Source organism: Theropithecus gelada, chromosome 4 (assembly GCF_003255815.1).
Source record: "Theropithecus gelada isolate Dixy chromosome 4, Tgel_1.0, whole genome shotgun sequence".
NCBI lineage: Eukaryota > Metazoa > Chordata > Mammalia > Primates > Cercopithecidae > Theropithecus > Theropithecus gelada.
Window position 1 is genome coordinate 54,269,081 of NC_037671.1, and position 27,954 is coordinate 54,297,034.

A 27,954-nucleotide genomic window follows, 5' to 3' on the forward strand; every position below is an offset into this window, starting at 1 on the left:
CTACCACTACCCAAGTAGCTAAAGCAGGAAATACCCAAAAAGGGAGCAGACTCTCTATTTCCTGACAGGAAACACACATTATCTCGATTACTTGTTTCAGTAGTTTTGTTTCCTTGGATGGGAGCTTTCCCTGAGTAAAAACTGCAGATCTGGGAGCTGGAGAATTCTCAAGCCAAAACTTCGAGTACATTTTCATACCTGAATGCCCTTTCTTTAGAAAGGTTTTTTTCCCCTGCTGGGCAACTTTCCTTGTAGGTGCTATGCCTCTAGAGTTGACTCTTGCTGCCTGTAGTTTAACCATTAAGTCAGCCTGTGGTTCTGAGCTGGGTAACACACCAACTGCCCTTCATCCCTCACTACACTTGAGTCTTCAGTTCTAATGCTCAGCAGAAAAGTGTTCCAGTGTTGTGCTCTTAATTTGCTGCTGTGGGGTGGACACTTTAAACAGAGAAGGACAGCTGGAAGCTGCCTTGTCTCCTCCATTTCTGCCCACTTCAGGCATAACCTGGTGGCAACATCACAATACATCCCTGTTTCTCAAAGCAGCAGACAGATACCCACAGGGGAGAAAAATTCATATTTAAATACATCCCATTGTGCCCCACTCTCCAGCCTTGTCTAATGCTGTTGTTTTGAGCATAGCCGAGCACACGCTAATGCTCCTGTCTTCTCAGCCAGTGGACATGCAACTGACCCATTGAATGAAGGCGGGCAGTTTGGGGGTTTCCTCCAGTAGCTATAACAATATCTTGAGGGCAGTTATGCTTTCTAGACCATGGTCTCTTCTGGACGGCACTGGTCATACAGCCGGCTGGGGCTAGAAGTGCAGTGTCACTAAGCACCTGAATAAAACTAAGAGCCTTCCTGAAAGGAGAGCCTTGACAATGGTATCGTGGACCCAGGGCTCACTGAGTTAGCCAGTCAAGTAGATGAGACAGAATTCAAACCCTTTTATTTCTACTCATCAGCCCCTCATGATTAAAGATATACAGAGTTTATTGAACAGCCCTGGTGGCTTCCTTACCTGGCTGAGGGGTGGTGAGCCTCGCATCTTTACCTGGAGCCCGAGTGGTGCACTCAATCTTCCTGGGAGACACGTGTCTAATATCACATGGAATGCCTAAAGGGAATTAAAGAAATTTATGTATGTGTGTGTATATGTGTATATAGGTATACATACACATATACATGTATATGTGTGTGTATATATAATTGTATATATATACACACACACACATACAGAGAGAGAGAGAGAGGCAGTGGGGAGATGTGATGGCAAGACCAGACTGAAGTAGACAGGCTCCTATTCTAAGGCAAAGGGCTGGGTGTAGATGGAATAGCAAAAGTTGTCACCCCAACTGAAGGAGAAAAGAGAGATTGCAGAGCAGCCGAGGATAGGGCAGCTTGAAGTATTCAGAAGGAAAGTCATGCAATGAAGTGCTCTTCATTGAGGATGTACTGAATCACTTGGCTGAGCATGGGAGATAAGTGTAACATGACAGTGTGAGGACACCCTTGGTGCCACTGACTACAGAAGCATCCCACCTACTACAGGACCTGGCAAAGCACAAGGCTTTAGATAGGTCCACAAAAGGGTTTGCCAAGTTTGGGGTACAGGTGATTTCCAGAATAATCTGTATAGCAAATGCCCACCCACTCCTGCTTGTCTGTATCAAGATAGTTAACAAGGGAGAGTGAAGAGACGCGCTGTTTTTAGTAGGAGTAAACCTTTGTTAAGAAGCAGCTGTATTTCTTTCTTTCTCTTCACTCACAAGATGGGGCACCTGAGGGAACTACCTATGCATTGTGAGTGTGTCTGCAGGACATTCTGTTCCTGTGACCCATGTACTGCAGGACCGAAATCCTACCTGTTCTCAACCAAACACATGACTTATCAAACATGATAAGTCAGAAGGGGCAAAGCTTGCTTCCTCCTGCATCCCTCATGCCATACAGACATATAAGCTCCTAGGGCATCTAAAACTATGAACTATTTTCAGCCATTTCAGCATAGTTACCTGCAATGGTAACCTGGGCAGAATTGTCAAAGAAGTCTCCTGTAATTGTGATGTCCGTTCTTCCCCCAAGGCTCCCAGTTTCTGGAAACACAGATAATATTTCTGCAAGAGTTTAAAAAAAAAAAAAGTAAGCTTCCAAATATAGATCAGAATATGACCCAGATAATAATATAATAATAGGGTACATTAATAATTTATTTCTTATTTTAACTTTCTAAGTTCAGCAACAGTTGAATTTTTTTCTAGTAGTAACTGTTTAAAAATGCACATAATAAGAAAAAGACCAGAAGTATATATTATCCAGGATCAATATTTGAAAGGAAGGGGAAATGTGGAGTCGTTCATGGTATCAGCAAAAGACCCTAGGTACCATGATGTTTTCTCAGAAAATCTGTCTCCTGACCTCAAGGACAATATTGACAAGTCAGGGAACAGTAAGTTACAACACAAGGAGGAATCAACTTTGGGTACACTGGGAAAGGCTTCAGTTCACCCACATGAATCTGTAATTCGCTCTAAGCAGGAGAATGAATTTCACTGTCTTTAGGACACTCCCATTCTTCCCCACACTGAATGCTCCTTCCCCACATGCACCTCACACCTCATACCCAGTTCTTTCATGCTGCTCCTGATTGTTTAAAACTGCCTACGGTGGCCAGGCGTGGTGGCTCAGGCCTGTAATCCCACAAGTTTGGGAGGCTGAAGCGGGTGGCAGGTGGATCACCTGAGGTCAGGAGTTCGAGACCAACCTGACCGATATGGTGAAACCCCGTCTCTACTAAAAATACAAAAATTAGCCGGGTGTCGTGGTGTGCACCTGTAATCCCAGCTACTTGGGAGGCTGAGACAGGAGAACTGCTTGAACCCAGGAGACGGAGGTTGCACTGAGCTGAGATGGCACCACTGCTCTCTAGCCTGAGTGACAGAGCAAGACCCTGTCTCAAGAAAAAATAAAATAAAAAAGAAAAGAAAAGAAATTGCCTGCAGTAATATGACACATAGTCCCCAGAATTTAGCTTTATCTCATTCTTTCCTCTCCATTATCAAGCTTTGACATTTCTAAGATTCATTCCCTCCAGAGAAAAGAGGAGTTACATTTGTGTAAACTGAAGGTACAAAGGCTAGTGATGAATGGTTACCACTGAAAAATAGACATTTTAGGAGGTTATTTTATAATGCTTTTTCCCATGTGACAAAGCAGAGGAGACATATGGAGGCAAAGATTGATCCCTTACAGTCAGATACCAAAATTCACCACTAATCATAATAACCCCCTGCTTTTAACCTACTATTTTAAAATTTCTTTTTTTTTACACTAGCACTGGAATTTTGTATTAGCTTTATGTGGAGATTAACACATTCTTTTGTCATGCATTCAAAATTACACAGATCAAAGACAAAACAATTTATGAAGTTCTTAAACTTTTAACATAGTTGTAGATATTTGACAATTTTTTTCAACATTCACAGAGCACCTATTATATGGTATACTAGGGATATAAAGATGAATACAAACTAGTTCTTGTCCTCAAGAAGATCAGCATCGTAAAGCAGGTGTGCAAAACTATCATTTAATACCTTGGGTTGGAGAAATGAGAGAGTATATGAAAGAACGAGAAGTTTAGGAGTAGGATGGGAGTATTGAGGTATAGAAGAAAATGTTTAGAGATGACACTAATCTGAGTCTTAAAGGATGAATTAGAAGTGGCCTAGCGAAGAGGAGAAGGAGAGGGCATTTAAAAAGGAAAGATAGCCTGAGCATGGAGAGAAGAAATTGCATAGTGCATGCAAGTGTTGCTGGAGTATGACAGAGAGAGAGATAGAGCTGGAGAAACAGACAAGGAGGACGTCAGAAGTTTGGCCCATTTCTGGTAGGGGAGAGCAAGCCATCAGAGGATGGTGAGTAGGAGGGAACCATGCATCAGACATATGCTTGATGTAGAGAATGTGGGGGAGGGGCTTGAAGGGGCAGAGGGCAAGTCGGGGCCTCTAGAAACCACTGCAGCATGTAACACAAGAGGTGATGGGGTCCAGAAACAGACAGTTGCTGTACAGATGCATCATAAATAAGAGATAAAAACTGGCAGAAATTGTGATTGAACGGATATGGATAGGAGGAAGAAAGAGAAATCTTGGATGAATTCCAAGATTCTTGCTCCTCTACCTCTTTAGACGACTTTTGGCATAAGGAGGATAAGCACCACTTTGTCCATTTTAGAGATGCTTAATTGAGGCTCAGAAAGCTTAAAAGGCTTAACCACGCTCAACTAGTGATTGAATGTCAGCCCCTGAGGAGCTCAGCCCAGGGTTCTTCATGGCTGTCCACACCCTCTTTTCCTACAGCCTCCTCTGCTGTGAAGAAGTTCTGGCCTGTGAGTCCTGATCCCAAGAAGACATTGGCCCTGGAAATGTAAAAGCACTGTGTCGTCAGGGATACCTGTCAGCCTATCAATCATTCCAGGGTTTGATAGTGATGGGCAGGCTCACAAAAACCTTGGAGTGGAGTGGCAAGAAGAGTGTACTTCCCACCATATATTGGCTATGGACATAAGATTTGGAATTGGAACTAAACGTTCTAGCACTAAAACCTTTGGCTTTGGAAAAGATGCTTGTTTATCTGAGTCTGTTTCCTCATCTGTAAAATGGGGCTAATGTTAAACCATCTCATAGTTCAGTGAAATAAATATTGAGATTTTATGTAAAGCACTTAACAAGGTCTGACATTCTTCCTGTAGCAGCTATCACTATCACTATCACCTTGGGCGCTTCTTCAAACTTACCCCAAACAGACGAGTTATACTGTTTAAAGAAAGGAAAAATCAGGGTGAAAAATCAGCTGTTGCAGGACTAGGCTATCTAGAGGGCAAATGACATTTGCTCCATGGCCTGCGAATTATCTTGCACTTTTGACAAAGGCAGATTTTGATTGCTTCCGGAGTCTGAACCTACCTCACACAGTTCTTCAGTGGCTGTGTGACTGTATTCCATTCTAGAATCTAAGTATTCTTTAGTAGCCAGCTTTCTACTACCAAATTGAGTTCACAATTCCATGCAAGCTTCCAATTTTCACATTCTTTTTTTTTAGTATGACGGTTTACTCATCAGATGGTAACAGAACAGCTTAATGTCAATATTAGTCATAAATTGTTGAATGAATGTTCAGAGATGGATGTTGAAGTAACTGGAAAGATGTGCTTTAAGAGTTTTTAAGTGCCACCTTTTTTCTTTTACTTTCAGAACATAGAATAAAGCAAGACTCTCCTTTCTTTTATTCAGTTTATATCCATAGACTTTGTATAGAAGTATATTATCAAGACTCTTTTAATATATTAACTAAACCTGACATGGATACAAGCAATTTAATCTCAACCAAAACCACAAGGCTGTCTATGATTGTAGGGATAGCTTTGGGTGTTAATGGTCATCAAGAAATGGCCAAAAGATAGGGAAGGAGGGGTCAACGTTGAGTGAGGCACAAGGGAAGGGGTACTTCATAAAGGGGAATAGTACCTGAGTGTGTCTGGTATAGGAAAAGGTCCTGTTTAGCACTGATCAGCCATGCCTTCTTGTGGACCATTGACCTTCGAAAAAGACAAAGTTCTGTTTTGAATGAAAATAGCATCTGGGATTGCATTTTTTTTAGTCAGCTGCCTGAAAGGAAGATTGGGATCTTCCTTCTATCGATCTTTAGAACAGTTGAAATAGCAGCTCCCTTGGATGACTAGAGAACAATACCACTGGGACAAAGTTGTTTTCTGATATATAAAATTATCATATGGGAATAATGCCTGCTTCATAGAGTGCCACAAATGTTCAATGAAATGATGAGTGTGAAAGGGCCTAGCCCTTAGTTGGCCTATAATCAATACTCAATAGACATTAATTTTATTTCTTCCAAAATGAGAACGAGAGAAAATCTCCATACTTTGGGCTGTAGAGCTATATATAATTGCCACTGTCATTACAATGCAATTATTATCAACTAGACCCTGCACTTTTAACAGAAACACTTGTCAAATTATATAGGGGCAGAATGTAAGGTGAGGATTCAGAAATCCAGAATCCGGATTTGTCACTTCAAAGTGTGATGAAATGTGGACCCCTTCCCTTTTGAAGAAGGCACTTCCTGGATGGTACAATGTATTTCATGGAACCATGTTCCTTATAAGATACTTGTGACAGTTTTCAACCTACAGTACTTGGAAATTACTTAAGATTTAATTTCCAAAATTCTGCACCACCACCATATCGAAACACACATTGCCTACAGATTAGTGACGAGGACATAATTTTTTTCACCGAAGTAAAAAAAGTCAAGGAGGTACATGTGGTCTCATTATACTATTCTGTTTGTATATGTTTAAAATTTTCCATTGTAAAAAGATAAAGTAAGCAAGATGAGAGAGATAGATAATATAAAATGAAGACAAATTTGCCTATTTCTATACCCAGTTACTTACTTTCCTTTATTAAATACTGAGAAGCTAACATTCTGGGAGCCTGTAACACAAAGAAACACACATTAACTCAGGAATCTGCATGAATCTTCTGGGCCAGGCCATTGCTTTCATAAGCCCAAAGACTCCAACATCATCAAATTACCACCCAAACCTGTAATTTATTTACCCCCCACCACCAAAACAACACCTCATAAGCTTAGCATCATTAGCAATGTGGCCTTCTAGCAATAAAAGGGCAAATGTAGTATTGCATAGCAGGGAAGAGCCCAGGCTAGATGGAGCGTCATTTAATTATTGATCTACTGGTAACTAACTTCAATTTTTCTCACCTGCAAAGCCAAAAAATTCCACCAACTTCGCAGGTGTGTGAGCATTAAATTAGTTTCTATATGAGCTGTTCCATATAGTAGTGTTTTCCAGGGAATTCTTAACAAATAGTAATTATTGTTATTATTATTACCCTCATGTGAACCAATCTTGCAATTGTTTTTGTCTGGATACAGAGAAAGAAATGGATACGACTTTAAAATTATGTTACTTCTCTAACAGACCGATGTAATCGCCTTCCACATGGCACTGCAGAGTCCCAAGACCATGGTCCTCCTGGATAGGATAACTAAGGAAAAGACAAATGGAGGTAAGAATGACCAGACAACTCACCACCAGAAGATCTGACTCTTTAACCAGGAAAGTAGAAAGCAAAAGGAAAAACAAATTTGCCAGAGAAAATGGTAGGTACTGAAGGTATAATGAGTTCATTAGGGCAAATGCTTAGGGTATTACTAACTAGTGTATATATAGGGTAATACTAGTTAGTAATACCCTAAGCACTTGCCCTAGTACTAACTAGTATTACTCTAAGCATTTGGTCCTTTCTTTTCAAATGTGTCATATGACAAGTATAACAAAACCTTTATTTTAAAAAAATCTGTTATCAAGTATGAACCCCATAAAGGACAATTCTGACCAAACAAAATGCAGACACAAGGAAGACTACACACAAGTGTAGAATTTGGCTCTACTATACACCAGCCTGAAAAAGTGAAACCATAGGGTGTCATTCTTGTAATGGCCTCAAAGGAAGGGCAACCCACCCTGTCCAGAGAGAAGTAAAAATACGGTAAAACATTGGGTCTTTAAACTGGAGAGTGTAGAAACTTATTCCTAAATTTTTAAGTTATTTCTACCTTTGGCTAGTCACTGAAGTATAGTGGTTAAGATCATGAATTCTGGGAGCTGATTAGTTAGACAAGGTTCAAATCCCAGGTCTGCCACTTGCTCTCTGTGAGACCTTGTGCAAGTTACTTAACTTCTCTGTTTCTCAAATTCCTCATCTGTAATGTGAGACTAGTAATCATACATACTCCCAAGATTATTGGGTGACTTCAATGTAAAGCATTCAAGCAGAGCTTGGCCTATAGTAAGCCCCTAACAAGTATTAGCTACGTGTTTTCAAGGAAGGTTTTGGCATCCACTTCAATATGCACTTTGAATCAATCCCTGTGTCTTTTTCAGGAGTCTAAAGATAAGGCAGTAAATAGCTATGTGTGATTTATATTTTTAAAAAAACAGATACGTGGTGAGTGGGGAGAGAAAGAGAGTGTGTGTGTGTTGTATCCATGTGGAAGAACTTACAAGCGTATGCATTGGCAAGATAAATAAGACACTCACCAGCTTCCCGTCTGCCTATTTACAAGAGAGCAAGGAGTAACCCATTTGTCTCCTTGAGCTTCCAAGATCACTGGGCTGGATTTTGAAAAAAAGAAAAAAAGGAAAACAAAAGACAAGGGATAATTGTGCAATGCTCCCAATAAACATTCCTCAAAAAACTCAGAGGAAACATGGCTATGAACATTCTCCTCAGGATTTTTCTGCACTACTGCAGGTGGCTGAAGGCGGATGTCAAGTCAAATTCTCAGCAGAGTAGGGGTGCACTCATGGCTCATGCTTTCACACTAAACAGAAAATATTTCTCCCTTCCCAAAAACCTTCATAATCTCCACACTGGCTACATTGGTTCCACACAGAGATAATATTGCATTTATGCCTTTATTCCCCCTTTCAAAGACTATATCCCAGACGATGGCTGGGATGGGACCAACTAGCAAATGTGGCACATTCCCAAGGATGTAGTAGGAGTTTCTACCCCCTACAACAAGAGTAGTTTTCTAGTAAGGTAGGTTGACCATTGCTTAATGCCAGAAATGTAAATCCTGAGAGTAATCAGATCATGTTCTCTTCAACTAGGGCAAAATCAGACAAATGGAATAGAACAGAAGAGGATGCCCCCAACCCATCCCAAGTGAAGGAAAAATTAGACACCATGTATAGAATCTATGCAGCTGAGCATATAGTAAGATTATTTTCCGTCTACCTTATAAATCCTCAGTACAGTTGCTTCATTTGTTGAATGATTACAGTTGCTTAGAGCTTCTTACAGCCTCTACAATTTCAACACTTTTTGTCTTGTTCTCCTCTCTCTCTAGTGTGGATGATTTAATAGTAACACTTTCCACCACATCTCCGGTGAAGAAAGTCATGTTGACATCCTAATCATTCCCAGAAAACATTAAAAGCTCTATGGCTTTTAGTACCTGTGTCCACGTTTTCCTCTGATCCCACTAATACAATTTTTAAAGCACAAATGGATAATAACCAAATAAGAAAGTTATAATGGGCTTTTGGGTTTACACATCATTTTATAAAGAATCTATTTCGGCCTCAGAAACAAAGGAAGGAAGGGTGAGAATTCAAAAAGAAAATCCACAGATGCAATTACAGTTCATTTCACACTGAGCCCAGAGTGACTAGTTGTCAGTAAATAAATGGACCAACTTAATCGACCAGTTGCAATTACATTAGCAAAGTTTGCTGAAGCCCAGGTCATGAGGGACTATAAACTGCAAAAAGAGGAAAATAGCAATTCTGTGCCAACTGCTTACAATTTATTGCCATCAGGGAAGCTGGTCTCAGGAAGCCGTGCAGCATGTATGTAACTAGTTAAACACAAAAACAAACACACGCTTACCTATCAATGTACTCAGCATCAAAATCAAAAGTTTCCAATCTTCCGGTCATAATCCAGCCATATACCTGTATTAGTTTTCCTGTTTGAAGAAGGAATTTTTTTTTAATTTAATGGACTCATCTCAAACTCAATGTATAATTTAAAAAACCATGTTTCTTTTTGGTTACATATACTCAATATGGCAAAACAGGTCATGACCCAGAAAATTAATACTTTTAATAAATTGCACAACAGTAAGGTCAAGGGTATGATTTAGTGATAAATATTATACAATATAAAAGCTAAAATAAGCTATTGTTTCCATCACAGACTTAATCATCTATGCATGGAGCACAGAAGGAATAATGGGTCTTCTTCATAGTCTCAGAAAGTGTGAACATTTCAGAAAGAAGGGGCTCGTCACCACACACTGCCCTGTTCCATTCTCTTGGCTCCGTGGAGACCATCCAGCCAACTGAGATTTAAGAACATGTGCCTTGGGTGCTCCAGGCTTCATGAGGCTTTCCTCTGGGCACTTGCTAAAATGAACAGGCTTTTCATATGAAGAGGCTTATATCACACAATCTGATGGGTCTTCAGGGATCCCAAGTATATGCCTTCCAAATAATTAGAATATTTAACCGTGTCTACTTAAACCATCACAGGCAATGTTTACAGGTGACAGAATGTGGGTTAGGGAGATAAACCTCAAGTCAAAGAATAGAAGAGAAAAGGGTACTGAGGGACTAATGAGGTCATGAAATCCAGAAAACTGAGTCTCTTTATAGACATTGAAGGCCACCAAAGAATGCAACCAAAAAGATGTTCCCTTCATATTGCACTTGTGTGTTATTAATAAGAAGTGACTTTCATCTGCATCTTTAGTGAATGACTCTCACTAAAATAATAGAAACCTTCCGGAAGGTATTACAGCCACCATTTTGTAGGTGCATGGGTAGAATGACCTAATAACAGGCAAAGGTCACAGAGTTGGCAGAAACCCGGAGTCTCAAGTTTCCTGTTACTGCTAAAAAAAATTCTGGCAGAATAATTCTAATTTCAATAGGGCCAAATGATCAATTCCCTAGCCTTGGTGAGTATGACTTCTAGCTTTGACAGGCACAATTTTAAAACTAACAAAAGGTTGTAGCAATTAGGAATTTCTGTGGGTTTTTGTTTTGTTTCTAAACAAAGATAGCCAACAGAGGCTGACAAATGGCCACACCAGAACACGGTGCTGGGGGATTCCATGTCATACTGGAAAACTGCTAACCACGTATACAAACCCAACTGCTCAGAAAGCATCACCCCTCTTGTCCCTACCACCTCCCCCATCTCCCTGGCTGCTACACTGGGCAGGCTTCCCAAATGAAATGAGAGTATTCATCTGGAAAGTGATTATAAAGATGCAGCCGTATGAATCCTGCCCAGGGGGACCACTCCAACCCAGCCAGCCACCAATCCTTTCCCCAGAAGGTGGAAGAGACACGGAGCAGAACTCCAGCTTGGTGGGAGAAATGGGCTTGGCAGATCTGGGTGCCAGCTGACATTCCATTTCACACCTCTAACGGCCGGCTGCTTCCTCATCCCTCACCCTAACAAGACTTCTGCTATCTAAACAGGAGTTTCTAACACCAGAGCAGCAGGGACCCAAATGACTGCATGTGATTTTCACAGACCACATCCCTCTTTCGTAAAATATCAGGTCCTGATTATTCAGACAAATGGAAAGGAACAGATCTGTGAAAAACCCGCATGAGTAAGAGCATGCCAAATTCACATTCTCTGAAATATAATTTAAATTCACTCATACATAATCTGTGTCTATACACACAAACATAGAACATATAAAACGCTTTTCAATAACTTAGATCTTCATTCTGACATGCTTGAGCAGTTGAGCCAATCAAAACAACAAGATCCATCTATGCATTTAGATACAACTATAATAAAAATTCAGCAACTTTTTAGCACAGTCATACCATTTTGGAAACCCTAACAAGTGGAAAACCTTAAATAAAGGTAGGAATTTGGCAGGAATCAGACAGCAAATTAAATATAATCCTAGTTGTGTTTACTACTTAGTTTTAAGGCAGATTTAGCAATCCCTGAATCCACTTCTCAGTTGCAATCCCTTCTTTTATGTAAATCCCCCAGCTTTATATAATCTTCTTTTCTATCCTCCTGGCTTTTATATATCTGTGTGCTCTCTAACTTTATAAACAAAACCCCCAGATGAAGACTAAAGTTAATGACAAAATGGTGAATATATGGGCCACTCTGCATTCTGGCTGTCTGGTTCAAATCTCAACTGTGGTATTTATTATCTGTATGACTTTTGGCAAATTCCTTAACCTTTTGCTACCTCATTTCTTCATCTGCAAAATGGGAATAAAAATAGCTCTTCTATTATCAGGTTTTTGCGAGGATCTAGTGAGACATCTGAAGAGCTTAGACTGGATCCTGGCACACAGTTTAATAAAGGTTTATTATTATGTGAATGATTATAAAGTTAAAAGCAAGGATGACTCCTCTTTCCTCCAGTCTCCAACATCAACTCGTTTGATTTTGCTGTCCTCTTTTTCTTTTCATGTTTGCATTCCTTTTGTTATCAGTGAAGTCACAGAGCAAAAGTGCCCAGAAGTAAAACCAAAGCACGTTAAAAATGAACCAGAGTATATCCCCAGTAATGGGATGGCTGGGTCATATGGTACATCTAGTTCTAGATCCTTGAGGAATCGCCATACTGTTTTCCATAATGGTTGAACTAGTTTACAATCCCACCAACAGTGCATTGGGAGTTATACCTGATGTAAATGACGAGTTGATGGGTGCAGCAGACCAACATGGCACAAGTATACATATGTAACAAACCTGCACGTTATGCACATGTACCCTACAACTTAAAGTATAATAATAATAAATAAATTAAAAAATAAAAAAAATAAAAAAATAAAAAAAATGAACCAGAGGTTGAGTCTTATTTTCAAAACAGCATCAAAGAAGAAGCTAAATTTTCCCACTCATAAAAACCACTCACCTAGGTTTGCAACAAGCTTTGGCAAAGAGATTCACAATTATTCCTATTTTAATAGAAGATTTCTTACCTGGAACTCCACTTGGCGGATAAACTTGGTGAACGATGGGTGTCTGCGCCTTGGAAAACTGTTTAGAAAATAGTACCACAAGTGAGCATGTCATTAAAATATTCACAAACACAGGAGGCACAAGCCATTCCTCAGACAGCATTCCTTGAAGGTAATAAATGGTTACATTTCCTTGTGTCACCCTCACATCTTTCTAGTTCTTTTTATCCTTGTAATATTTCTATGACACAGGAATGATGGATATTATCATATTTCTCCTATAGATGAGGTAGAGGTAATTTGATTAAGGTCACATAGCCCTCTATTCTGTACCATATTGTCCAAACCTTGACAAGCCTATTTCCACCTGCCCACCTTCCGTACCCAAGAACACATGTTACTAGAAAGAAAGGTAGACAGGTCTTCATGCAGAACATCAGTCTTTTAATTCCATTGTTGTAATTTGATGTTTTGAGGCCTTGAAGATTTTGATTTTTCTAGAAAGGAATGCGCTTATTTAATTGGATCAAAACTTAAATCATTAACAGCCAGCACCTTGGTAGGTATCAGTAAGCTACAAAAAATGAGAAGCTGGGTAGGTACACAACTGAGGCACTTACTAGAGAAGTGGAAGGTACCTGCTGTGAGGAAAATGACTCAAAAGATTCAAGGAATGGGAAGCAACATTGTTCTTCAAGAAAGAGGAAAGCAGCATCAATGGGAGCAGTGGGAGCCTGAGAAAGCCTGGCAGTGGCACTCCAAATCATCTTACAATGCCCCCTGTCCCCAAAGCACACTCTCTGCTGACCATAAGCTCCATAAAGGCAGGGACAATGCCTGACTGAGTCGCTGCTGTGTCTCTGTGCATAGACTAGTATGTAGACGACATTCGAATTTTTGTGAATGGATAGACTCGCCCAATCTGGCATGACTGATATACTGCCTGGAAGGAGAGGTGAGAATGAGACAATCTCAGGAATTCCATCTCACCTGTAGGCATCTGGGTTAATCTATTTAGTGCATTACTCCATCAGGAAATCACACCAGGGCCAATGTGATGGACTGGCCAGACCAAGGCTTGACCTGTGAGCCAATGACTTACCTAGGAAGAGACCTAGTCTCCTCCTCCCTCCCCCTCGCCAACCCCTTCTAGATGCCTAGACTACCACCATTCCATACAACCTACAGTGCTTCCCATTTGCAAAACAAATTACAGCAGCAAATTGTTTTGTTTGGTCTTCTTTCAGAACCTCAGGATTCCCAGAGAGAATATCACCAAACAATAACTCAGTTGTTAATCAACAGCCCTAATCAGACATTGAGAATCAACAGACATTTCAACAAAGCTGATGGTGGCTTGCCAGGCATAGGTTTTAAGTATTGATCCATATGCTGTATAGTCTGCCGTGAAGGCTAATTTCCTCACTTTCTAAAGGAAAGGGTTAGAAAATAGTTCACAGAAAATATGTGCTGTCAGGGGGTCAGAATAACAATGTTGTTACTTCACAGCTTGGGAACTGGCTCTGATCACACCAAAAGATAAAGATTAATACAGTTACACACACACCTGCCAAACATTCAGTCCCCACCCCAGCCTCCCAGCCAACCACTGCCCCTAGGCCTTCATACCAACATTATTTCAACTGGACTATATCATAGGAGCCTAGTGAAGTACAGTAGTGGTTATTGACCTATCTCACAGATGTTTAGAAGCTGAGGCAGCTGGAACAACTGAGTCCAAACCAAATAAGGAAGCATACCTCTCTATTTCAACCTGAAATCTAAGAACCAGCACTCAGTCTGTAATCCTTCTACCAGACTTCCATGGGAAACAGAGCAACCCCTTTATTACTCCCAGCACCTGAGATTGTGGTGAGGCAGCCTTGGGGTTAAACCTCAAACAGGGCTTCACTTGTGATTCTCTCTGAGCTGACACAACGTAACATGGTACATTTCTAAGAGAAACAGGCCCCTGGTCACCCACCAGGCTAGAGACATGACAAAGTGAAAAATTAATGAGCTTCCAAATCAAGCTTCCCGCATGCTGATCCTCGGGCCCCAGTGTGGTCAGTAGAAGCAGGAGAGAGGAGAGGAAATACAGCAGATTAGGATGAGAAAGCTGCAGCCACCAGCTGTGTGATCAACCTTCTGTGAGTTATTCAAACTTGTCAGCGCCCACAGCAGGCCCTTTGCAGTGGACTGGCAAGATGGGATTAATTTTTAATACTCATGGTTCCCCAGTCCCAGTCCCAAAACAAAGAGACACGCCGTGTTTTATTTAGCTTGGAATGCTTCTCATTAACTGCATCCCCTGGTGATTTTTCATCAACTTGCCAAGATAGTTGAACCACTGACGGACTTGTTTTCTTTCATGTGCAATTTTAGGAAGTGTTTCTTTTATTTCCCCCTCTCGCTCCTAACCAATCTTTTAATAAGCAGGAAAACTACCATCTGGGGTGAAAAGGATCATGGTGATTAAGAAGCATGCTTGGACTTCTCTCTTCTGTTATGTTCCCTGAGACAGGATAGAGGTGGTGGTGCAGCTCTTAGTAAGAAAGAATGATATAATGTTTTTTCTTTCTGCTGCATACGTGCAAAAGCAAAATTCCAGAAAACAAGATTCTCTTGGATTAAGAAACAAGTTATTAAACGTGAAGCAACAGCAAATTCCAAATTTCAAAAACAAATAGCCTATATGGAACACGGATCGTAGGAGAGACGGATTTACAAGGTGAAGCCTTATTCTGAAGGAGCATTCATTAGTGACTGCATTGTATGTTTTGAAACAGCTTTAAACAGAGGTACCCCAGGTGAAGTGCAACCACATTGACAGAAGTACTGCCAAATCTCTGCCTTTCATAAACCATCTAGGACTTACCTTTTCGGAGATCATTTAAAACTAATCTGAAATGGACAATAGACTGAACCAAATATAAATGAACTCCCAGTATAGGTATCAAGGCTGTAAAATAAGACAGGCATGGCTTCCTAAACTCTCTCTCTCGCTCTACTTCCTTTTTGATCTCCCCCAGCAAGAAGGAGAATTTAAACAGCAAATGCCCTTTTGGTTCAGTGTTGGAAAGACTTAACAGAAATATACCAGGAAGCAGGGAGAGAGGTAGAAATTGGGTCTCCTCACCAAGAAATGTGGGTCCTTGAGTGTCTTCACCATGCTGAGACTCAGCATGATCCGAGCTGTAAAATGAAACACTGATCCACAAAGGTAATCTTGGTGGCCCCTCTATGGGCTTCCGTTTAGATGAGAATTTAGAGTCAGATGCAGGTTCAAGTCTTGGTTCTGCCAGTTTACTACCTGATGACATGGGCAAATTATTTAATCTCCCTGAGCCTCAGATTGTTCATTTGTAAAAACAGGACAGTGAATAGCTACCCCATAAAATTGTGAGCATTGAATTAGATAATGTACATAAAGCATTTAGTTAAGGCTGGCATACAAGCGTTCAAAATTCATCTTTCATTAGTATGATCTAAGAAACTCTCTCATTACTATCTACCATTTTCTTTTAACACGGTCAAGCAGACACTGTGGCTCATTTACAATTTGCCTTTCAATAACACAAGCACACCCTCAGACTATGTAACCATACCTTCCTCCAACCTTAGAACCCACCTTGAAAGTACAGCTGTCTCGTGGTCCTGGACTTGGGCTGCTTACCAACTGTCCCCCGAAGTATGCTTCCAGGGAGTACAGACCCTCGTGTGCTTCAGACAGCAGAGATCTGAGGACAGAAAGTGGAAATCCTTATGACTCAAAAGCCATGAATTCCCAAAGCTAACAGCCCACTTGCCACTTCAAATTTCCTCCCTGAACTTGTAAAACAGAGCTAACCAAGGATTCTTATCAGCCACCTTTCACCTTAGATCCAATCATAATTATTAGACTTTAAGAACTGAGTCCTTCAGCAAAAAAAAGTTATGATTTTTTGTGTTGAAACTCCCTGAATTGTTTTTAATATTTCATGTTTCTCAGAATCATAGGTTCATTGGACTTTAAGAATTGGAAGAGACTTTGATAATTCCCCATTTTCATGGTTTAAAAAATGTCAGAAAAACTAAGAGACTTATGTGTAGGAGCTTCAAAGGTTAAGGGCAAAGTGGAGCTTGAATCTAGCCTCTTTCTGATAATTGTCCAAGCAGCCCATAAACACTTCATGTAGCCATCAAAACAGAGAGTCCTGGATCTTCTCTCCTCTACATAAATTTTGCAGTGGCTTCATTGCCACCTGATGCTGACATCCATGTTGATTTTTGTAAGAGGAAGAATATGATGAATAAGAAAGAAGCTATATTTAAGACGTGTCTCCTCTCCAAACCTTTCCAACAAAATCTTTAGTATGACCTTAAATATTTAGATCTGAATTGTCCATTGTGTTAGCCACTAGTCTTATGTGCTTATCAAGCACTTGAAATGTGGGTAGTCCCAATTAAGATATGCCATGATTATAACATCCACACTAAATTTTGAAGACTTGGTATGCAAAAAGATATAAAGTATCTCATTATTAATTTGTATATCTTACATATTGAAATAATATTTTAGATATGTTGACTTAAATAAAATACATTATTAAATTAATTTCACTTGCTTCTTTTGACTTTTTCAAGTGGCTAAATAGAAAATTTTAAATTACGTTTGTGTTCACATTATATTTTGATTGTGAAGTGCTGCTTTTGACACTGCAATGGCTGTTTTAGAGAAAACAATTATGTGTTTTTATGATAATGATGAGTAAGACAGTATTTTGTTGATGATAAACTGTACATTTTTCACACTTAATTGAATCTGATATTTGTCTTCCAATCAATTAGTATATTTAATAGGGTCATATTTCTTTTCTTTAAAAAGATGACATAAAATCAATGGTGCATCTAAAAATCATTAGTATATTGGGATAAAGGAGATAGGACATGTAAATCTCCAGAGCTTTGACTTATTTTATGGCAAGTCTTTGCAGAATGTCTATGCCCAAATGCACCATAAAACCTAAGGGAAATATATAACCCAGTTTTAAAACCAATAGTAGTGCTATAAAAAAGTTAAACTCAACAGACATTTATTGAACACCTTCTATTCTTAAGGTATTGCGCAATGCATCATGAGGACTACAATGGTGAGATTAAACACACTCCCGGCCCTCAAAGCACTTAATTCTGTGAGGATGAATCTGACAAGTGGGTAACTGACATGTAAGTGTTATGAGAAACTCAGAGCTGAGGCACAGGGTCACTAAGGCTACACATGTTGTACCTTTGTGTAAATTACAAAAATAAAAAATTCCTTCAGGGGTGATGAATTGCACAAAAAAGTGTGGGTGCACACACATACACCCTGTGGATGAATTACTACAAGTTGTTCCTTCTCATTTCAAAAAAGGGAAAGAAAACTTAGTTGAGTGTTCAGGGAAGAGGTGGCATATGCGGTATGATCGGTGATTTTGATAGCCAAACATGGAAGAGGGGGAGACTTCCTCAAAGAGAGAACAGAAAAGAAAAGGAAATAACGTGGTTTTTTTTCTCTTAACCAATCATCCACTTTTATGCACTTTATTTACTCATGCCTAAGACATGAGTAAATAAAAATGAACATGAACTAGTCTAAACTTCACAGGGCAACAAGAAGTTGAGTAGGAAAATAGATCCCCTGGAGTCCTATAAAAATATTTTCTAGAAGTAATGTCAAACTCAGCAAATAGAGCCTAAAGCAAATTTCCTTTCTAACCAGTTTGGGGTTTATGTGCAATCATTGTAATTATGCCTATTCCAAAAGATGAGTATTTGCAATGGCAAAATGGCACCATTTATTAAAATCTTAATAGCCATAGAACTCTGCAAAAAGAAAAAAAAATGGAAACACAATCCAGCCCCTCCTTATGAATATCTCAAAGTTCTTCCCCATACTCTCATCCTCCCTTAAGCTCTAGATCCCAGCTAGGGACCTTTTAGAAAGTATATTCACATGAAACTTTTTTTAACAACTATAACTGGCAATTGAATCACAGCAAAAGTTGCTCTAATATGTCACCAAAAGATACTGAGATAAGCAAAAATCCCTCTTCCTGTCTGGTCTTCCTATTCCCAGACAGTTATACCTGGTCCGGCACGTCACCACAGGCAAATCCAAGAAAACAGGAAAGACGTCACAGGGGATACTCGGCAGTGCAGGCGCCACCATGTTCGTGTTCACCAGGTGTATTTCCAATTGAGAGCCATTGTTGGGGTAAAGGACACCCGACTCCAAACCTAACGCAAGGGAAAGAAATCTCAGGCTGAATAGAATTGTCATCGACACAGGATAGTGTGAAACTGTGCTAAGATCCTGGGGCCAATGTAAGACATTAAATTTACCCAAGGATTAAATTAATACTCCTAATTTCCTCATAGCTTCTGTATAAAGGAGTTTTCTCATTTATGATTTTATGAAAGAGTTTTCTCTCTTCAGGTTCACCTAAATCCAGAAAAGAATTTTTCAGCCCTCAGATTTACTCTTTACTCTGCTGGGGATGGATATTCAAAGGAATGATGTAGAAGCTCCCAAGTAGAGGACTGTCTTTAAGGAAGATAGCCAAGGTTCTGGGAGATGCATTGCTGAGCACTACGCTACACACTTCCACATCATCTCATGCAGAAATCCCAGAGTCCCATCCCACAGCCTGGAATGGGAAAGTGGACACAGATGTGTCATGGCACACTGTGCTTTGCTTCCGTGACATTAGCAAGCCAGTATCTAGAAAGACAGAAGTTGGTCCGTCTGTTCATCTCCCTTCAGGCCCACTTTTACACCTGTCCTTAGACAAGGAAGAAAACCAAAGACTCACATTCTTTAGGATTGTGGGTCAATACATAAGAAACATGCACTTGGTAAAACCCCAACCTACCATCAAAAATGACTGTAATCCACGTTCCCCCTGCAAGGCTACCTTCTTCAGGTTCAATATGTAAACTCAGGTGAGGTACTGTAAGTAAGTGAAAAAAAACATTGGTTTTGAAGGTCAGATTCAACCACTACCTTCCCCAATATTTTAAAGCAAAATTTAACCTGCATTAGAATCACTAGAAAGGTTTGATTAAGCACAGGTTGCTGCGCCATATCCCCAGAGTTTCTGGCTCAGTAGGTCTGGGGCAGGCCCAAGAACTTACATTTCTAACCAGGTGCTGCTGCTGTGGGAAACACATCATCGGAAGCCCCATTTTAAGGAAAATTTTAGCCAATTCTTCTCATCTTAGACATTCAAAAACCCTGCATTCATCAGGACAATTCTGAATTTCTACTTCCTTTGGAAAGAGCCTCAGGGACATATTTGGGTCCTAATGAAACCCATACTATCTCTCTGTGCTCTCTTTTCCACTCTTTAATCAGGTGGCCATATTTCCCTGTAAAGATCACCAATTATCTCCAGTCCCGGAGAGAAAAAAAAGACTTCCATTAGGTTTGTGCAGAAGTAATTGCTGTTTTGCATTCTTTTTAATGGCAAAACTGCAATTACTTTTGCACCAACCTAATAGAAGCTGTTCCTATTTCAATTCTCCTGCTTAATATACTGTCCTCTAGTTTCCCCTCATGATGAGAATGTCTTCCCAAATGAATACAAAATTCCCTAGATTTTTGCCGTGCCTGCTGAGAGAGGGGATGAAGCATGGATCATTACTGGAATTTCCTTTTGTTTAAAAAAAAAAAAAAAGCAGTAAGGAATTTATATGCTAGGCTAGATTGGATTCTCCCATATAGATCACCAGCTAAGCATGGGCCTTAATCAATCCCTCCATCTTTGAAGATGTTCCTGGACATGCCTTGATGAAGGAAAGGCCAAGTTAAGGAAGCCAGCAAAACTCACTCAGCTGCTCAGTGAGGTAATAAACAAGGAAAGTGTTACCGACAGAACTATTTATAGTTTCTTTATCAGAAACTGTGTCTAGCCCAGGACTTCCATATACAGTTATTCTCATGACGCACTTCACATCTGAGGGTGGTGGGGAACCATGGCACATTAGCACAGCCATTTATGGCAGCCCCAGCCAGACTAGACCTTCCTCCAAAGATGATTAGATACCTCTATCTAAAGAAGCCCAAAAACAAATGCCATAAAAAATACAGAGGATAACCCCCATTCACAGAGAAAATTGAACAGATGATTTGAGATAACACAAGCAGTCTAATTATTACGACAAGTTATTCTCTTTGGGAAGGTCGGGCAGTAAAATCTAAAAAGAATTACATCACGTAGCCCAAAAGGAATTATAAAAGAAAGATTATAAGTTATTGTTAAAAGCTCTGCATCATCACTGGCCATTAAAAACTGAAGTATACAGTCATAACATTTCAGTATGTAACCTCAACTGTTAAACAACAACCAAAAAAACCAATTATCCAACAGATAATTTAAACCCAAAAGCAAATACTTTAACACCTCCTCTAAAAACAATATTTTTAATTCAATTTTTTGATTGGCAAGTTAAAAATGCATATATTTATGGTATACAACCAAAATAATACTTCAAGTTTCAATATTAGTTCTCAAGGTAACCTATTGTGTTATCTATAACTCCTTCAAAACACATTCTACTGACCTGCCAAAAGTAGTGCTTCAACACCCATCAGAGAGATCAGCCACGCAGTCATCCTGTCCACTTAAATCAATACTCTTAAGATTGCTCAGACATTAAAAACATTTTCAGTTTTGATTGGAGCAGCATAGCTTTTGTGCCTTCTAAAAAATAAAAGACGTAAAAAAATTACCATTTTGTTTACATACTATTATTTTGTTATACTGAAACCTGGAAAATTAAGGAGATGAGGTAAACATGGTCTTAGTGTCTTCAAATGGACCCACCATCTTTCCAAGTTCAGGAGAAAAGGATCGTCTAAGAACCTTGCATAAAATCATCCCCACTCTGCCCTCCATGTGCCACCAGCTTATTGTATGCGTGTCCCATCAACTCATTTTAAGCTAGATAAATAATAATAACCTTTTTCATTAACTCATTATTGAATAGAAGCATGCTTTAAAAAGAATTCTAGAAATTACAATGCTAGTTCGTGGTGGGGTGGAGTCTGTTTTGCTTTGCCCTGTGCTGCCGTTCCAGCTTTCCCTCGTGCTGCTCTCCAGTTTGAACCCTGCACTGCAGCCACGCTGTTCTCACCGTCACTCAGACAAGCCTTCCACACATCAGCCTCTGCCTTGGCCCCTGCTGGTCCCTTCCTGGATTCCCTCAACTCTCTCCGTGGTCTCAGGAGATCCTGGCGCACCTTCGTGGGGCTGCTCAGAGCCCCTCCTCCGCTGATTCTTTCCTCGGCTATTTCCACAGCCTTCCTAGTGTGAAAGTGTGAAGGTCCCACACAGGGCTTAGTACATTGGAGTGGAGGAATACATATTTAAATAGCCTAAATCTGGGTTTACCTAATCTGAGATGAACAGCTTGCACTCTCCTGTGGGATGGCAGAGTCCTTGGAAGCCTGGCGGAAAACTTACGCCTTTGCACCCTAACGCCTGCTCTAGGGAGAGTGCCGAGCTGCTCTCCAGCACCCCATGGCAGAGGGCATAGACAAAATCCTCTTAAAAATAGCGCCTCTGAAATTTTCTGAAAGTTTGAAAATTACAGAATTAAACAACCACATGTACTACTAAATACACGTTTTACATATATATTTAATTATGCTTATGTTTATTACATATACAAATATAAATATATTTAATATATATACACATACACACACACTTTGTGTGGGGGGTGTGGGGGGGGGCAGAGTCTCATTCTGTCATTCAGGCTGGAGTGGCATGATGTCAGTTCACTGTAACCTCCACCTCCCAGATTCAAGAGATTCTTATGCCTCAGCCTCCCAAGTAGCTGGGATTAGAGGTGTGTGCCACCACCTCCGGCTGATGCTTGTATTTTTTGTAGAGATGGGTTTCCACCATGATAGCCAGGTTGGTCTTGAACTCCTGGCCTCAAGTGATCTCCCTGCCTCAGCCTCCCAAAGTGCTGGGATTACAGGCGTGAGCTACCACACCTGGCCATTTAATTTATATTTTTAAGAAAATACTGAGATTAACAGAGGTAGTTACATCATTTCTGAAAACATAAAAGCCACAAAACACTCCCCCGCCAAAAAAAAATCTGCAAAAAACTTGCAATAAACTTACCTTACAGGCATGTTCTGATTGAGACAGCTCAAAATCTATAATCACATCTATTTAATACAACACTGCAAACATTTATTTTATGCCCACTACATGCTAAGCACTGTACTAAGAGCTGGGAAAACAAACAGATAGTCTGTGTACCTGCCCCCACTCAACCCCCGTCATTACCAGATAAGGTAAGTGTGGAGGCTACTTGGATTTAAGAAAGGAATTCTAGTATTTTCAAGTGGATTCAGCAAGTGTTCCTTTTCGTTGCAAAATTCCCAAACTTTGACATCTATTTGAAATAGAATTCAACTTATAAATATTCCATTTTCAGAATACATCTACTGCATAGGGAAAAGTACCCAAGTGTATTTGCTACTTAGTCCAAAAGCACAAGATCTGACTTGCTTGTTACACAGACAAAATATACTCAGCGCGGGAGAGTCTATTTTCAATCTGGCTACATGACTTTAACATTTCTTCTTAACGCCTACTCCCAAGCTTAGAACAATAGAAATGAACATTCTCACATTGGTTTTCTTAAAACCCTACATTCAAAACAGCGTCTTTTTCATGTCAATTATAAATGTAATTTTTTATTAGTCTATCTACTAATTCTTCCTAAAAATAAACTCAAACTCTATTTCTCATAACTAAAATTTTTCAACCACAGAGGAGAGCTGTGTGCATTTATTTAGTCACGTTTTTGTTCTCCTCCTCTCTCCCTCCTCTCTCTGCTCTCACTCCCTCTTCCCTTCTTCTTCCCTTCCCTCTCAGCTGCTCCTTTGGGACATCGAGGGACAAAGCTGCAAGGCACTGCTATAGATCTCCCATTTCTTCCTTTTGTTCACCAGAACGTTAACAAGAGATACAACACCTAGAAAACAGAGAGCAGAGACTTTTCTGGATCAAACAGTACCTTTTTTTTTCTGTTTCTGTCTCCTTGTAACTCAAGGGAGAAATGATCCTTTCTTTCTAAGTGATCTTATTTCTCTCTGTCAAGAACCGACGGCCGTGTTATCTGGTTAGAGCTCAGCCTGAAGCAACCACGCAAGTAACTCACTCACGTTAGACTATAACTCACCTAACTCGTTTGTGTCCCAGCCAAATATGTACCAGAGTAAAAGTTCAGACCTGACCATGGGCAAGTTTAATGATTAACACAAGCCACTCAGGCTTTTTCCTCAGGGCTCGTTAGTAATGACCAAAGAAAAAAATGTCTTACATTTTTCTCCACTTACTGCATGTACCCCAGATAAGAATTTTAAGTAAATTCCACCCAGTGAGACAAACAGGCATTCAACACTGAAAGAAATTGCCAGCAAATCAGTGATTGAACAGAGGGCCCAAGAGAAAGGACCACTAGAGGGCTGATCCCCATTCATGAACAGTCTCTCACTCTTCATCCTGAAGAGTGACTCATAAATACCATGTTATGGGCTGTTATTCATATACCCACTGGAGGGGTATGGGTCTAAAGAAGTACAGAAGGGAAGTGACTTGGTCAAAGTCTTGCTGAGAAAGGGTTGATTGATTCTCTTCATTTTTCTACTCTTCATCCTCCCTCTTGACCTTGCTTTTTCAACCAAGAGGAAGTCCTTGACTTGTACTCATCACTTTCCAGTTGTACCCAGACCATGGGCCTCAGTCATTGGTTGAACCGGTGGGCTTAGGAAGGTCAACACCACCTTCTTACTTGGTACATGTCTGACTTCTCTGTTCCTGTCCCACCGCCCATTCTGATTCACATCCCCCGATTCCTGATCATGTTCATCTATGTCTGGCGATACCTGACCAGAGGATGTCCTCATCTTCTATCCTCACCCTTTCCTTTGAAGGAGAAGTGATTTTGGTAAAATTTGATAGTCCTGAGTCTCCACCTTCAAGGACCAGCAGTAGACCTGGAGAAGCATCTCCAGCAAAACTAGATTAAACCCATGGAAATATGACCACAACTCTGATGAGAGTAGTAAAACTATCCTCTAGAAAGTGTGGAAGTTTACATCAACTCTGCTGTATATCACAGTTTGGCAATCCGTGACAAGCCAAAAAATTTTTGTAGCCCTGCAGGCAGTGGTGTAGAGAGAGGGTGCTTGGCCAGATTGGGGCAGGTAGGGGTCAGTCACCCCCACCCTACCACCTGCTGCCTGCTGAACCTCTCTCAGTTTCCACTCTGGATCTCTCCCATGCAGGTCAACAAGCATCATGTGAACCACCTTTGTGTGCCTGGCGTGTGGGTAATGGGAAGGAGGGGGCAAACTAGTTTGGTTGTGATAGTCAAAGGAGATTTCAACATTATTAGTCACTTTTATTTTTATAAAAATGATATTCATTAATCACTTAGATAATTCAAAGTTATATTTTTAAAGAATATGACACAGCTTCTGCCTTCAAACTGCTTACCATCTGGCAGAGGAGATAAGAATATAATCAGATTATTTTACTATATTGTAGAATCTCCTGATAAGTTTCCTAAGACTTATGTTTTATTTCTTGCTATTTCAGCAAGAGGTTTTCATAAATTAGCCCCACATCTATCCTTGGCTAAACAGCCTATAATAAGTATTTATAAGTATTTTTGGCAGCCTAGCTGTCAAGGCCTCATCCTAAAATCACCCCAATTTTCTTATGAGGAGATAGCCACCTCTCTACCGTGGACTAAAAGAATCCTAATAACACCCAAGACTTTGGTTTCTGTGCTCTGTGTTCTAGGAATTTCATGGTGGACAATCAAGCTCTACTGTAAAAGAAATAAAGGACAATGAGTCATTTCTTGCCTAGAGAAGGGGATTGCTATACCTAAACTTATTGATAATTGAGTAGTTGATGTAAATGAATAGGGTAGAAGCCCAAGGAGATTGGTTGAGGCAATGAAGAGAAATAGGGATGTCAGTATAAGGGATCAGGTTCATCCTTTAATCTTACAGGTAATTATAATTTGTTGCAGTACAAGTTGAACCAATCATTGTTGAATGGAAATTAATTGATTACTAATTAGATGAATGGAGATTGGCAGTAGTATGGTGGGAAATAAAATGATTAACACGAGGTAGACCTAGAATTGTTGGGGTAGTAAAAGAGGTTTTTGTGCTCTGTGTTCTAGGAATTTCCTGGTGGGCAATCAAGCTCTACTGTAAAAGAAATAAAGGACAATGAGTCATTTCTTGCCTCAAGGCCTAAAAGGAAATGTTGTAGAACTCTAGAGAAAGTGGCTATACCACATGAAGCTTTGGGGAGCCTCCAGCATTCCTGTCATTGAGCCCCATGGACTATAAGCCCCTTATACTCCAAAGCCTTTTTCACATAGAAATTCTAAAGCCTTCAGCTCAAATCTCTGAAAATGCTCCTCAGGAGGCAGCCTGAGCGCCGTCCCTCTGCTATTCCAAGGAGGGTAGCCATGCCCACCACAGACATTGAAAATATTCTACAAGAAGTAATTCCTATGAGTGCTTATGAAATTCTCAGCACAAAAATTGTTACCCAGGCCTATGATGCAAACTCAGGGAGGTCAAGATAGAGGGTCAATCTCTGACCCCTTTCTCTTGGATTCTAACGCTGCTCTGAATTCCTGGAAAACTGTAGGGGCCCATGAGAATGCACTTTGCAGATCTCCAATTACAAGCATAATTGATCAAGGGCCTAGTTTCTTTGTCGTAAAATTCACCACTGCATTTGGACCAAGGCCACCCTTCTACAGGCTGCTGCCAGCCAAGGACTGAATGTGGCAGGGATAGTAAGACAGGTCCATCCAGAGGAGACACAGGACTCCTCCCGCGGCGACTTTGCCTTAAAGCCTCCTTGATGACCTTGCTGAACCTTCCTAGAGTATGCGGCAGCCTAGGATGCTTCCACCCCTCTCTCTTTCACTGTGGTCAGACTGGCAGCTTGCCCAGTGTTCTCCACTTCCAACTCCATCTTTTCTCACAGGCACCACCTTAATAAAATCCTTGCACATTTCATCCTGTTTTATCATGTGCTTCTCAGAGGACCCAGACTAACACAGGAAGCCTGTGGTAGGAGAACACAATTGATTGGGACTTTGGACTTCGCATTAGTGGCCCTAAGAACGGTGTCAATGGTGAAGATTCTTTAGAAGGGTTCACAGGCTATGGATTAAAACAAAGGAAGCCAGAATAGAAGAGGAAGGATGAAACAAGCATCATCTAAGAAACTCTGAAATTAGCATACTGGATACCTTTCATTTAACCCTCCAGACCTATTCTCTACCCTTCTTCACCCTGCTGTGTGCCCTTGGAGGGTGACCTGTGTGGGCTGCACCAATGTGCTTCCTTGCCCACTGGCATCTGGTTGGTTTCACAAATGGAGACCACAACCAGGATCCCAGAGGAAGGGGCAGAGAGACAAGATGTGATAAGCGTATTTTCCCGCACTTCCATTCCTACTACATCTCAGCTTCTGACAGAGGGGCCTTTTCATATAGCACCCTCGCCCTCATTCTCTCACTCTCTCCGCAGGTTCTGGTGCCCCTCCTCTCTTTATTTCTTCAGGCCTAAGGGTGGTAACAGCTCCTAGTGTTCCTAGCTTGCATCACTGCACCATCCCTTCTTGCTCTTGCTAAACCTTGGCCACACCTCTTAGAAATAATGTCTTTGTTATTTATTATTTTTTCAGTGTACACATGCCATCTCTCTGGTCCTAGTGAGACCCTAACTAGAATAGATAAGCTCTAAGAGATAGCTAAGTTCATACATGGGCCAAGGTAGAGTTCAAGGTCATCAAAATGTGGGTGCAACTATAAATATGCCCCCATGTGTATGCATAGGCTGGCGATGCCAGCCAACACTGAAGTTATACACATCATTCCCAAAAAGGATGGTATAGTTCTTACGGGGAAAAAAATTCTTTGTATCCCTTCATATCCCAAAACATTTTACCCTGTCCCTTATGTAGAGCAGGTACACAGTAACATGGATAGGAATGACTTAAGAACCCATTTGAGGAAAAACCCTCTGGAGTGGATGAAGGCAACAAAAGTCAAATGTACGTTTTAAGTGGAAACTAAGAATGTTCAATGCATTTCTGCTCTTTTATCTTTCTCCTCATCAAACTTGTTTTGTTATGTTCTCTTCAACTTACAGGCATTTCTGACAGAAGGCAGGTGGGTCATCCAGAGAGCAGACCACCGGCATGGCCCTTTTATCTAGGTGAGAGCTTCACTGGGCAGGAGGGGCGCTGAAGCAGGCTTTCCTATTCTTCTGCAGGCTCATGCCATGGAGC

The 27,954-nt window shown here is 40.5% G+C and overlaps 1 protein-coding gene across 1 annotated transcript in view; it reads right to left on the reverse strand.

Moving 5' to 3' along the window:
- PKHD1 (PKHD1, fibrocystin/polyductin) overlaps positions 1-21,209 on the reverse strand; it is a 469,778-nt gene extending 448,569 nt beyond the window's left edge. The window contains 12 exon segments of the mRNA XM_025382975.1: positions 1,025-1,120; positions 2,019-2,120; positions 5,529-5,599; positions 6,479-6,518; positions 7,030-7,094; positions 8,150-8,224; positions 9,507-9,585; positions 12,593-12,650; positions 16,203-16,311; positions 18,682-18,832; positions 19,468-19,545; positions 21,158-21,209. Coding sequence (XP_025238760.1) covers positions 1,025-1,120; positions 2,019-2,120; positions 5,529-5,599; positions 6,479-6,518; positions 7,030-7,094; positions 8,150-8,224; positions 9,507-9,585; positions 12,593-12,650; positions 16,203-16,311; positions 18,682-18,832; positions 19,468-19,545; positions 21,158-21,209 — 976 coding nt within the window.
- Between the last annotated feature and the right edge of the window lie 6,745 nt (positions 21,210-27,954).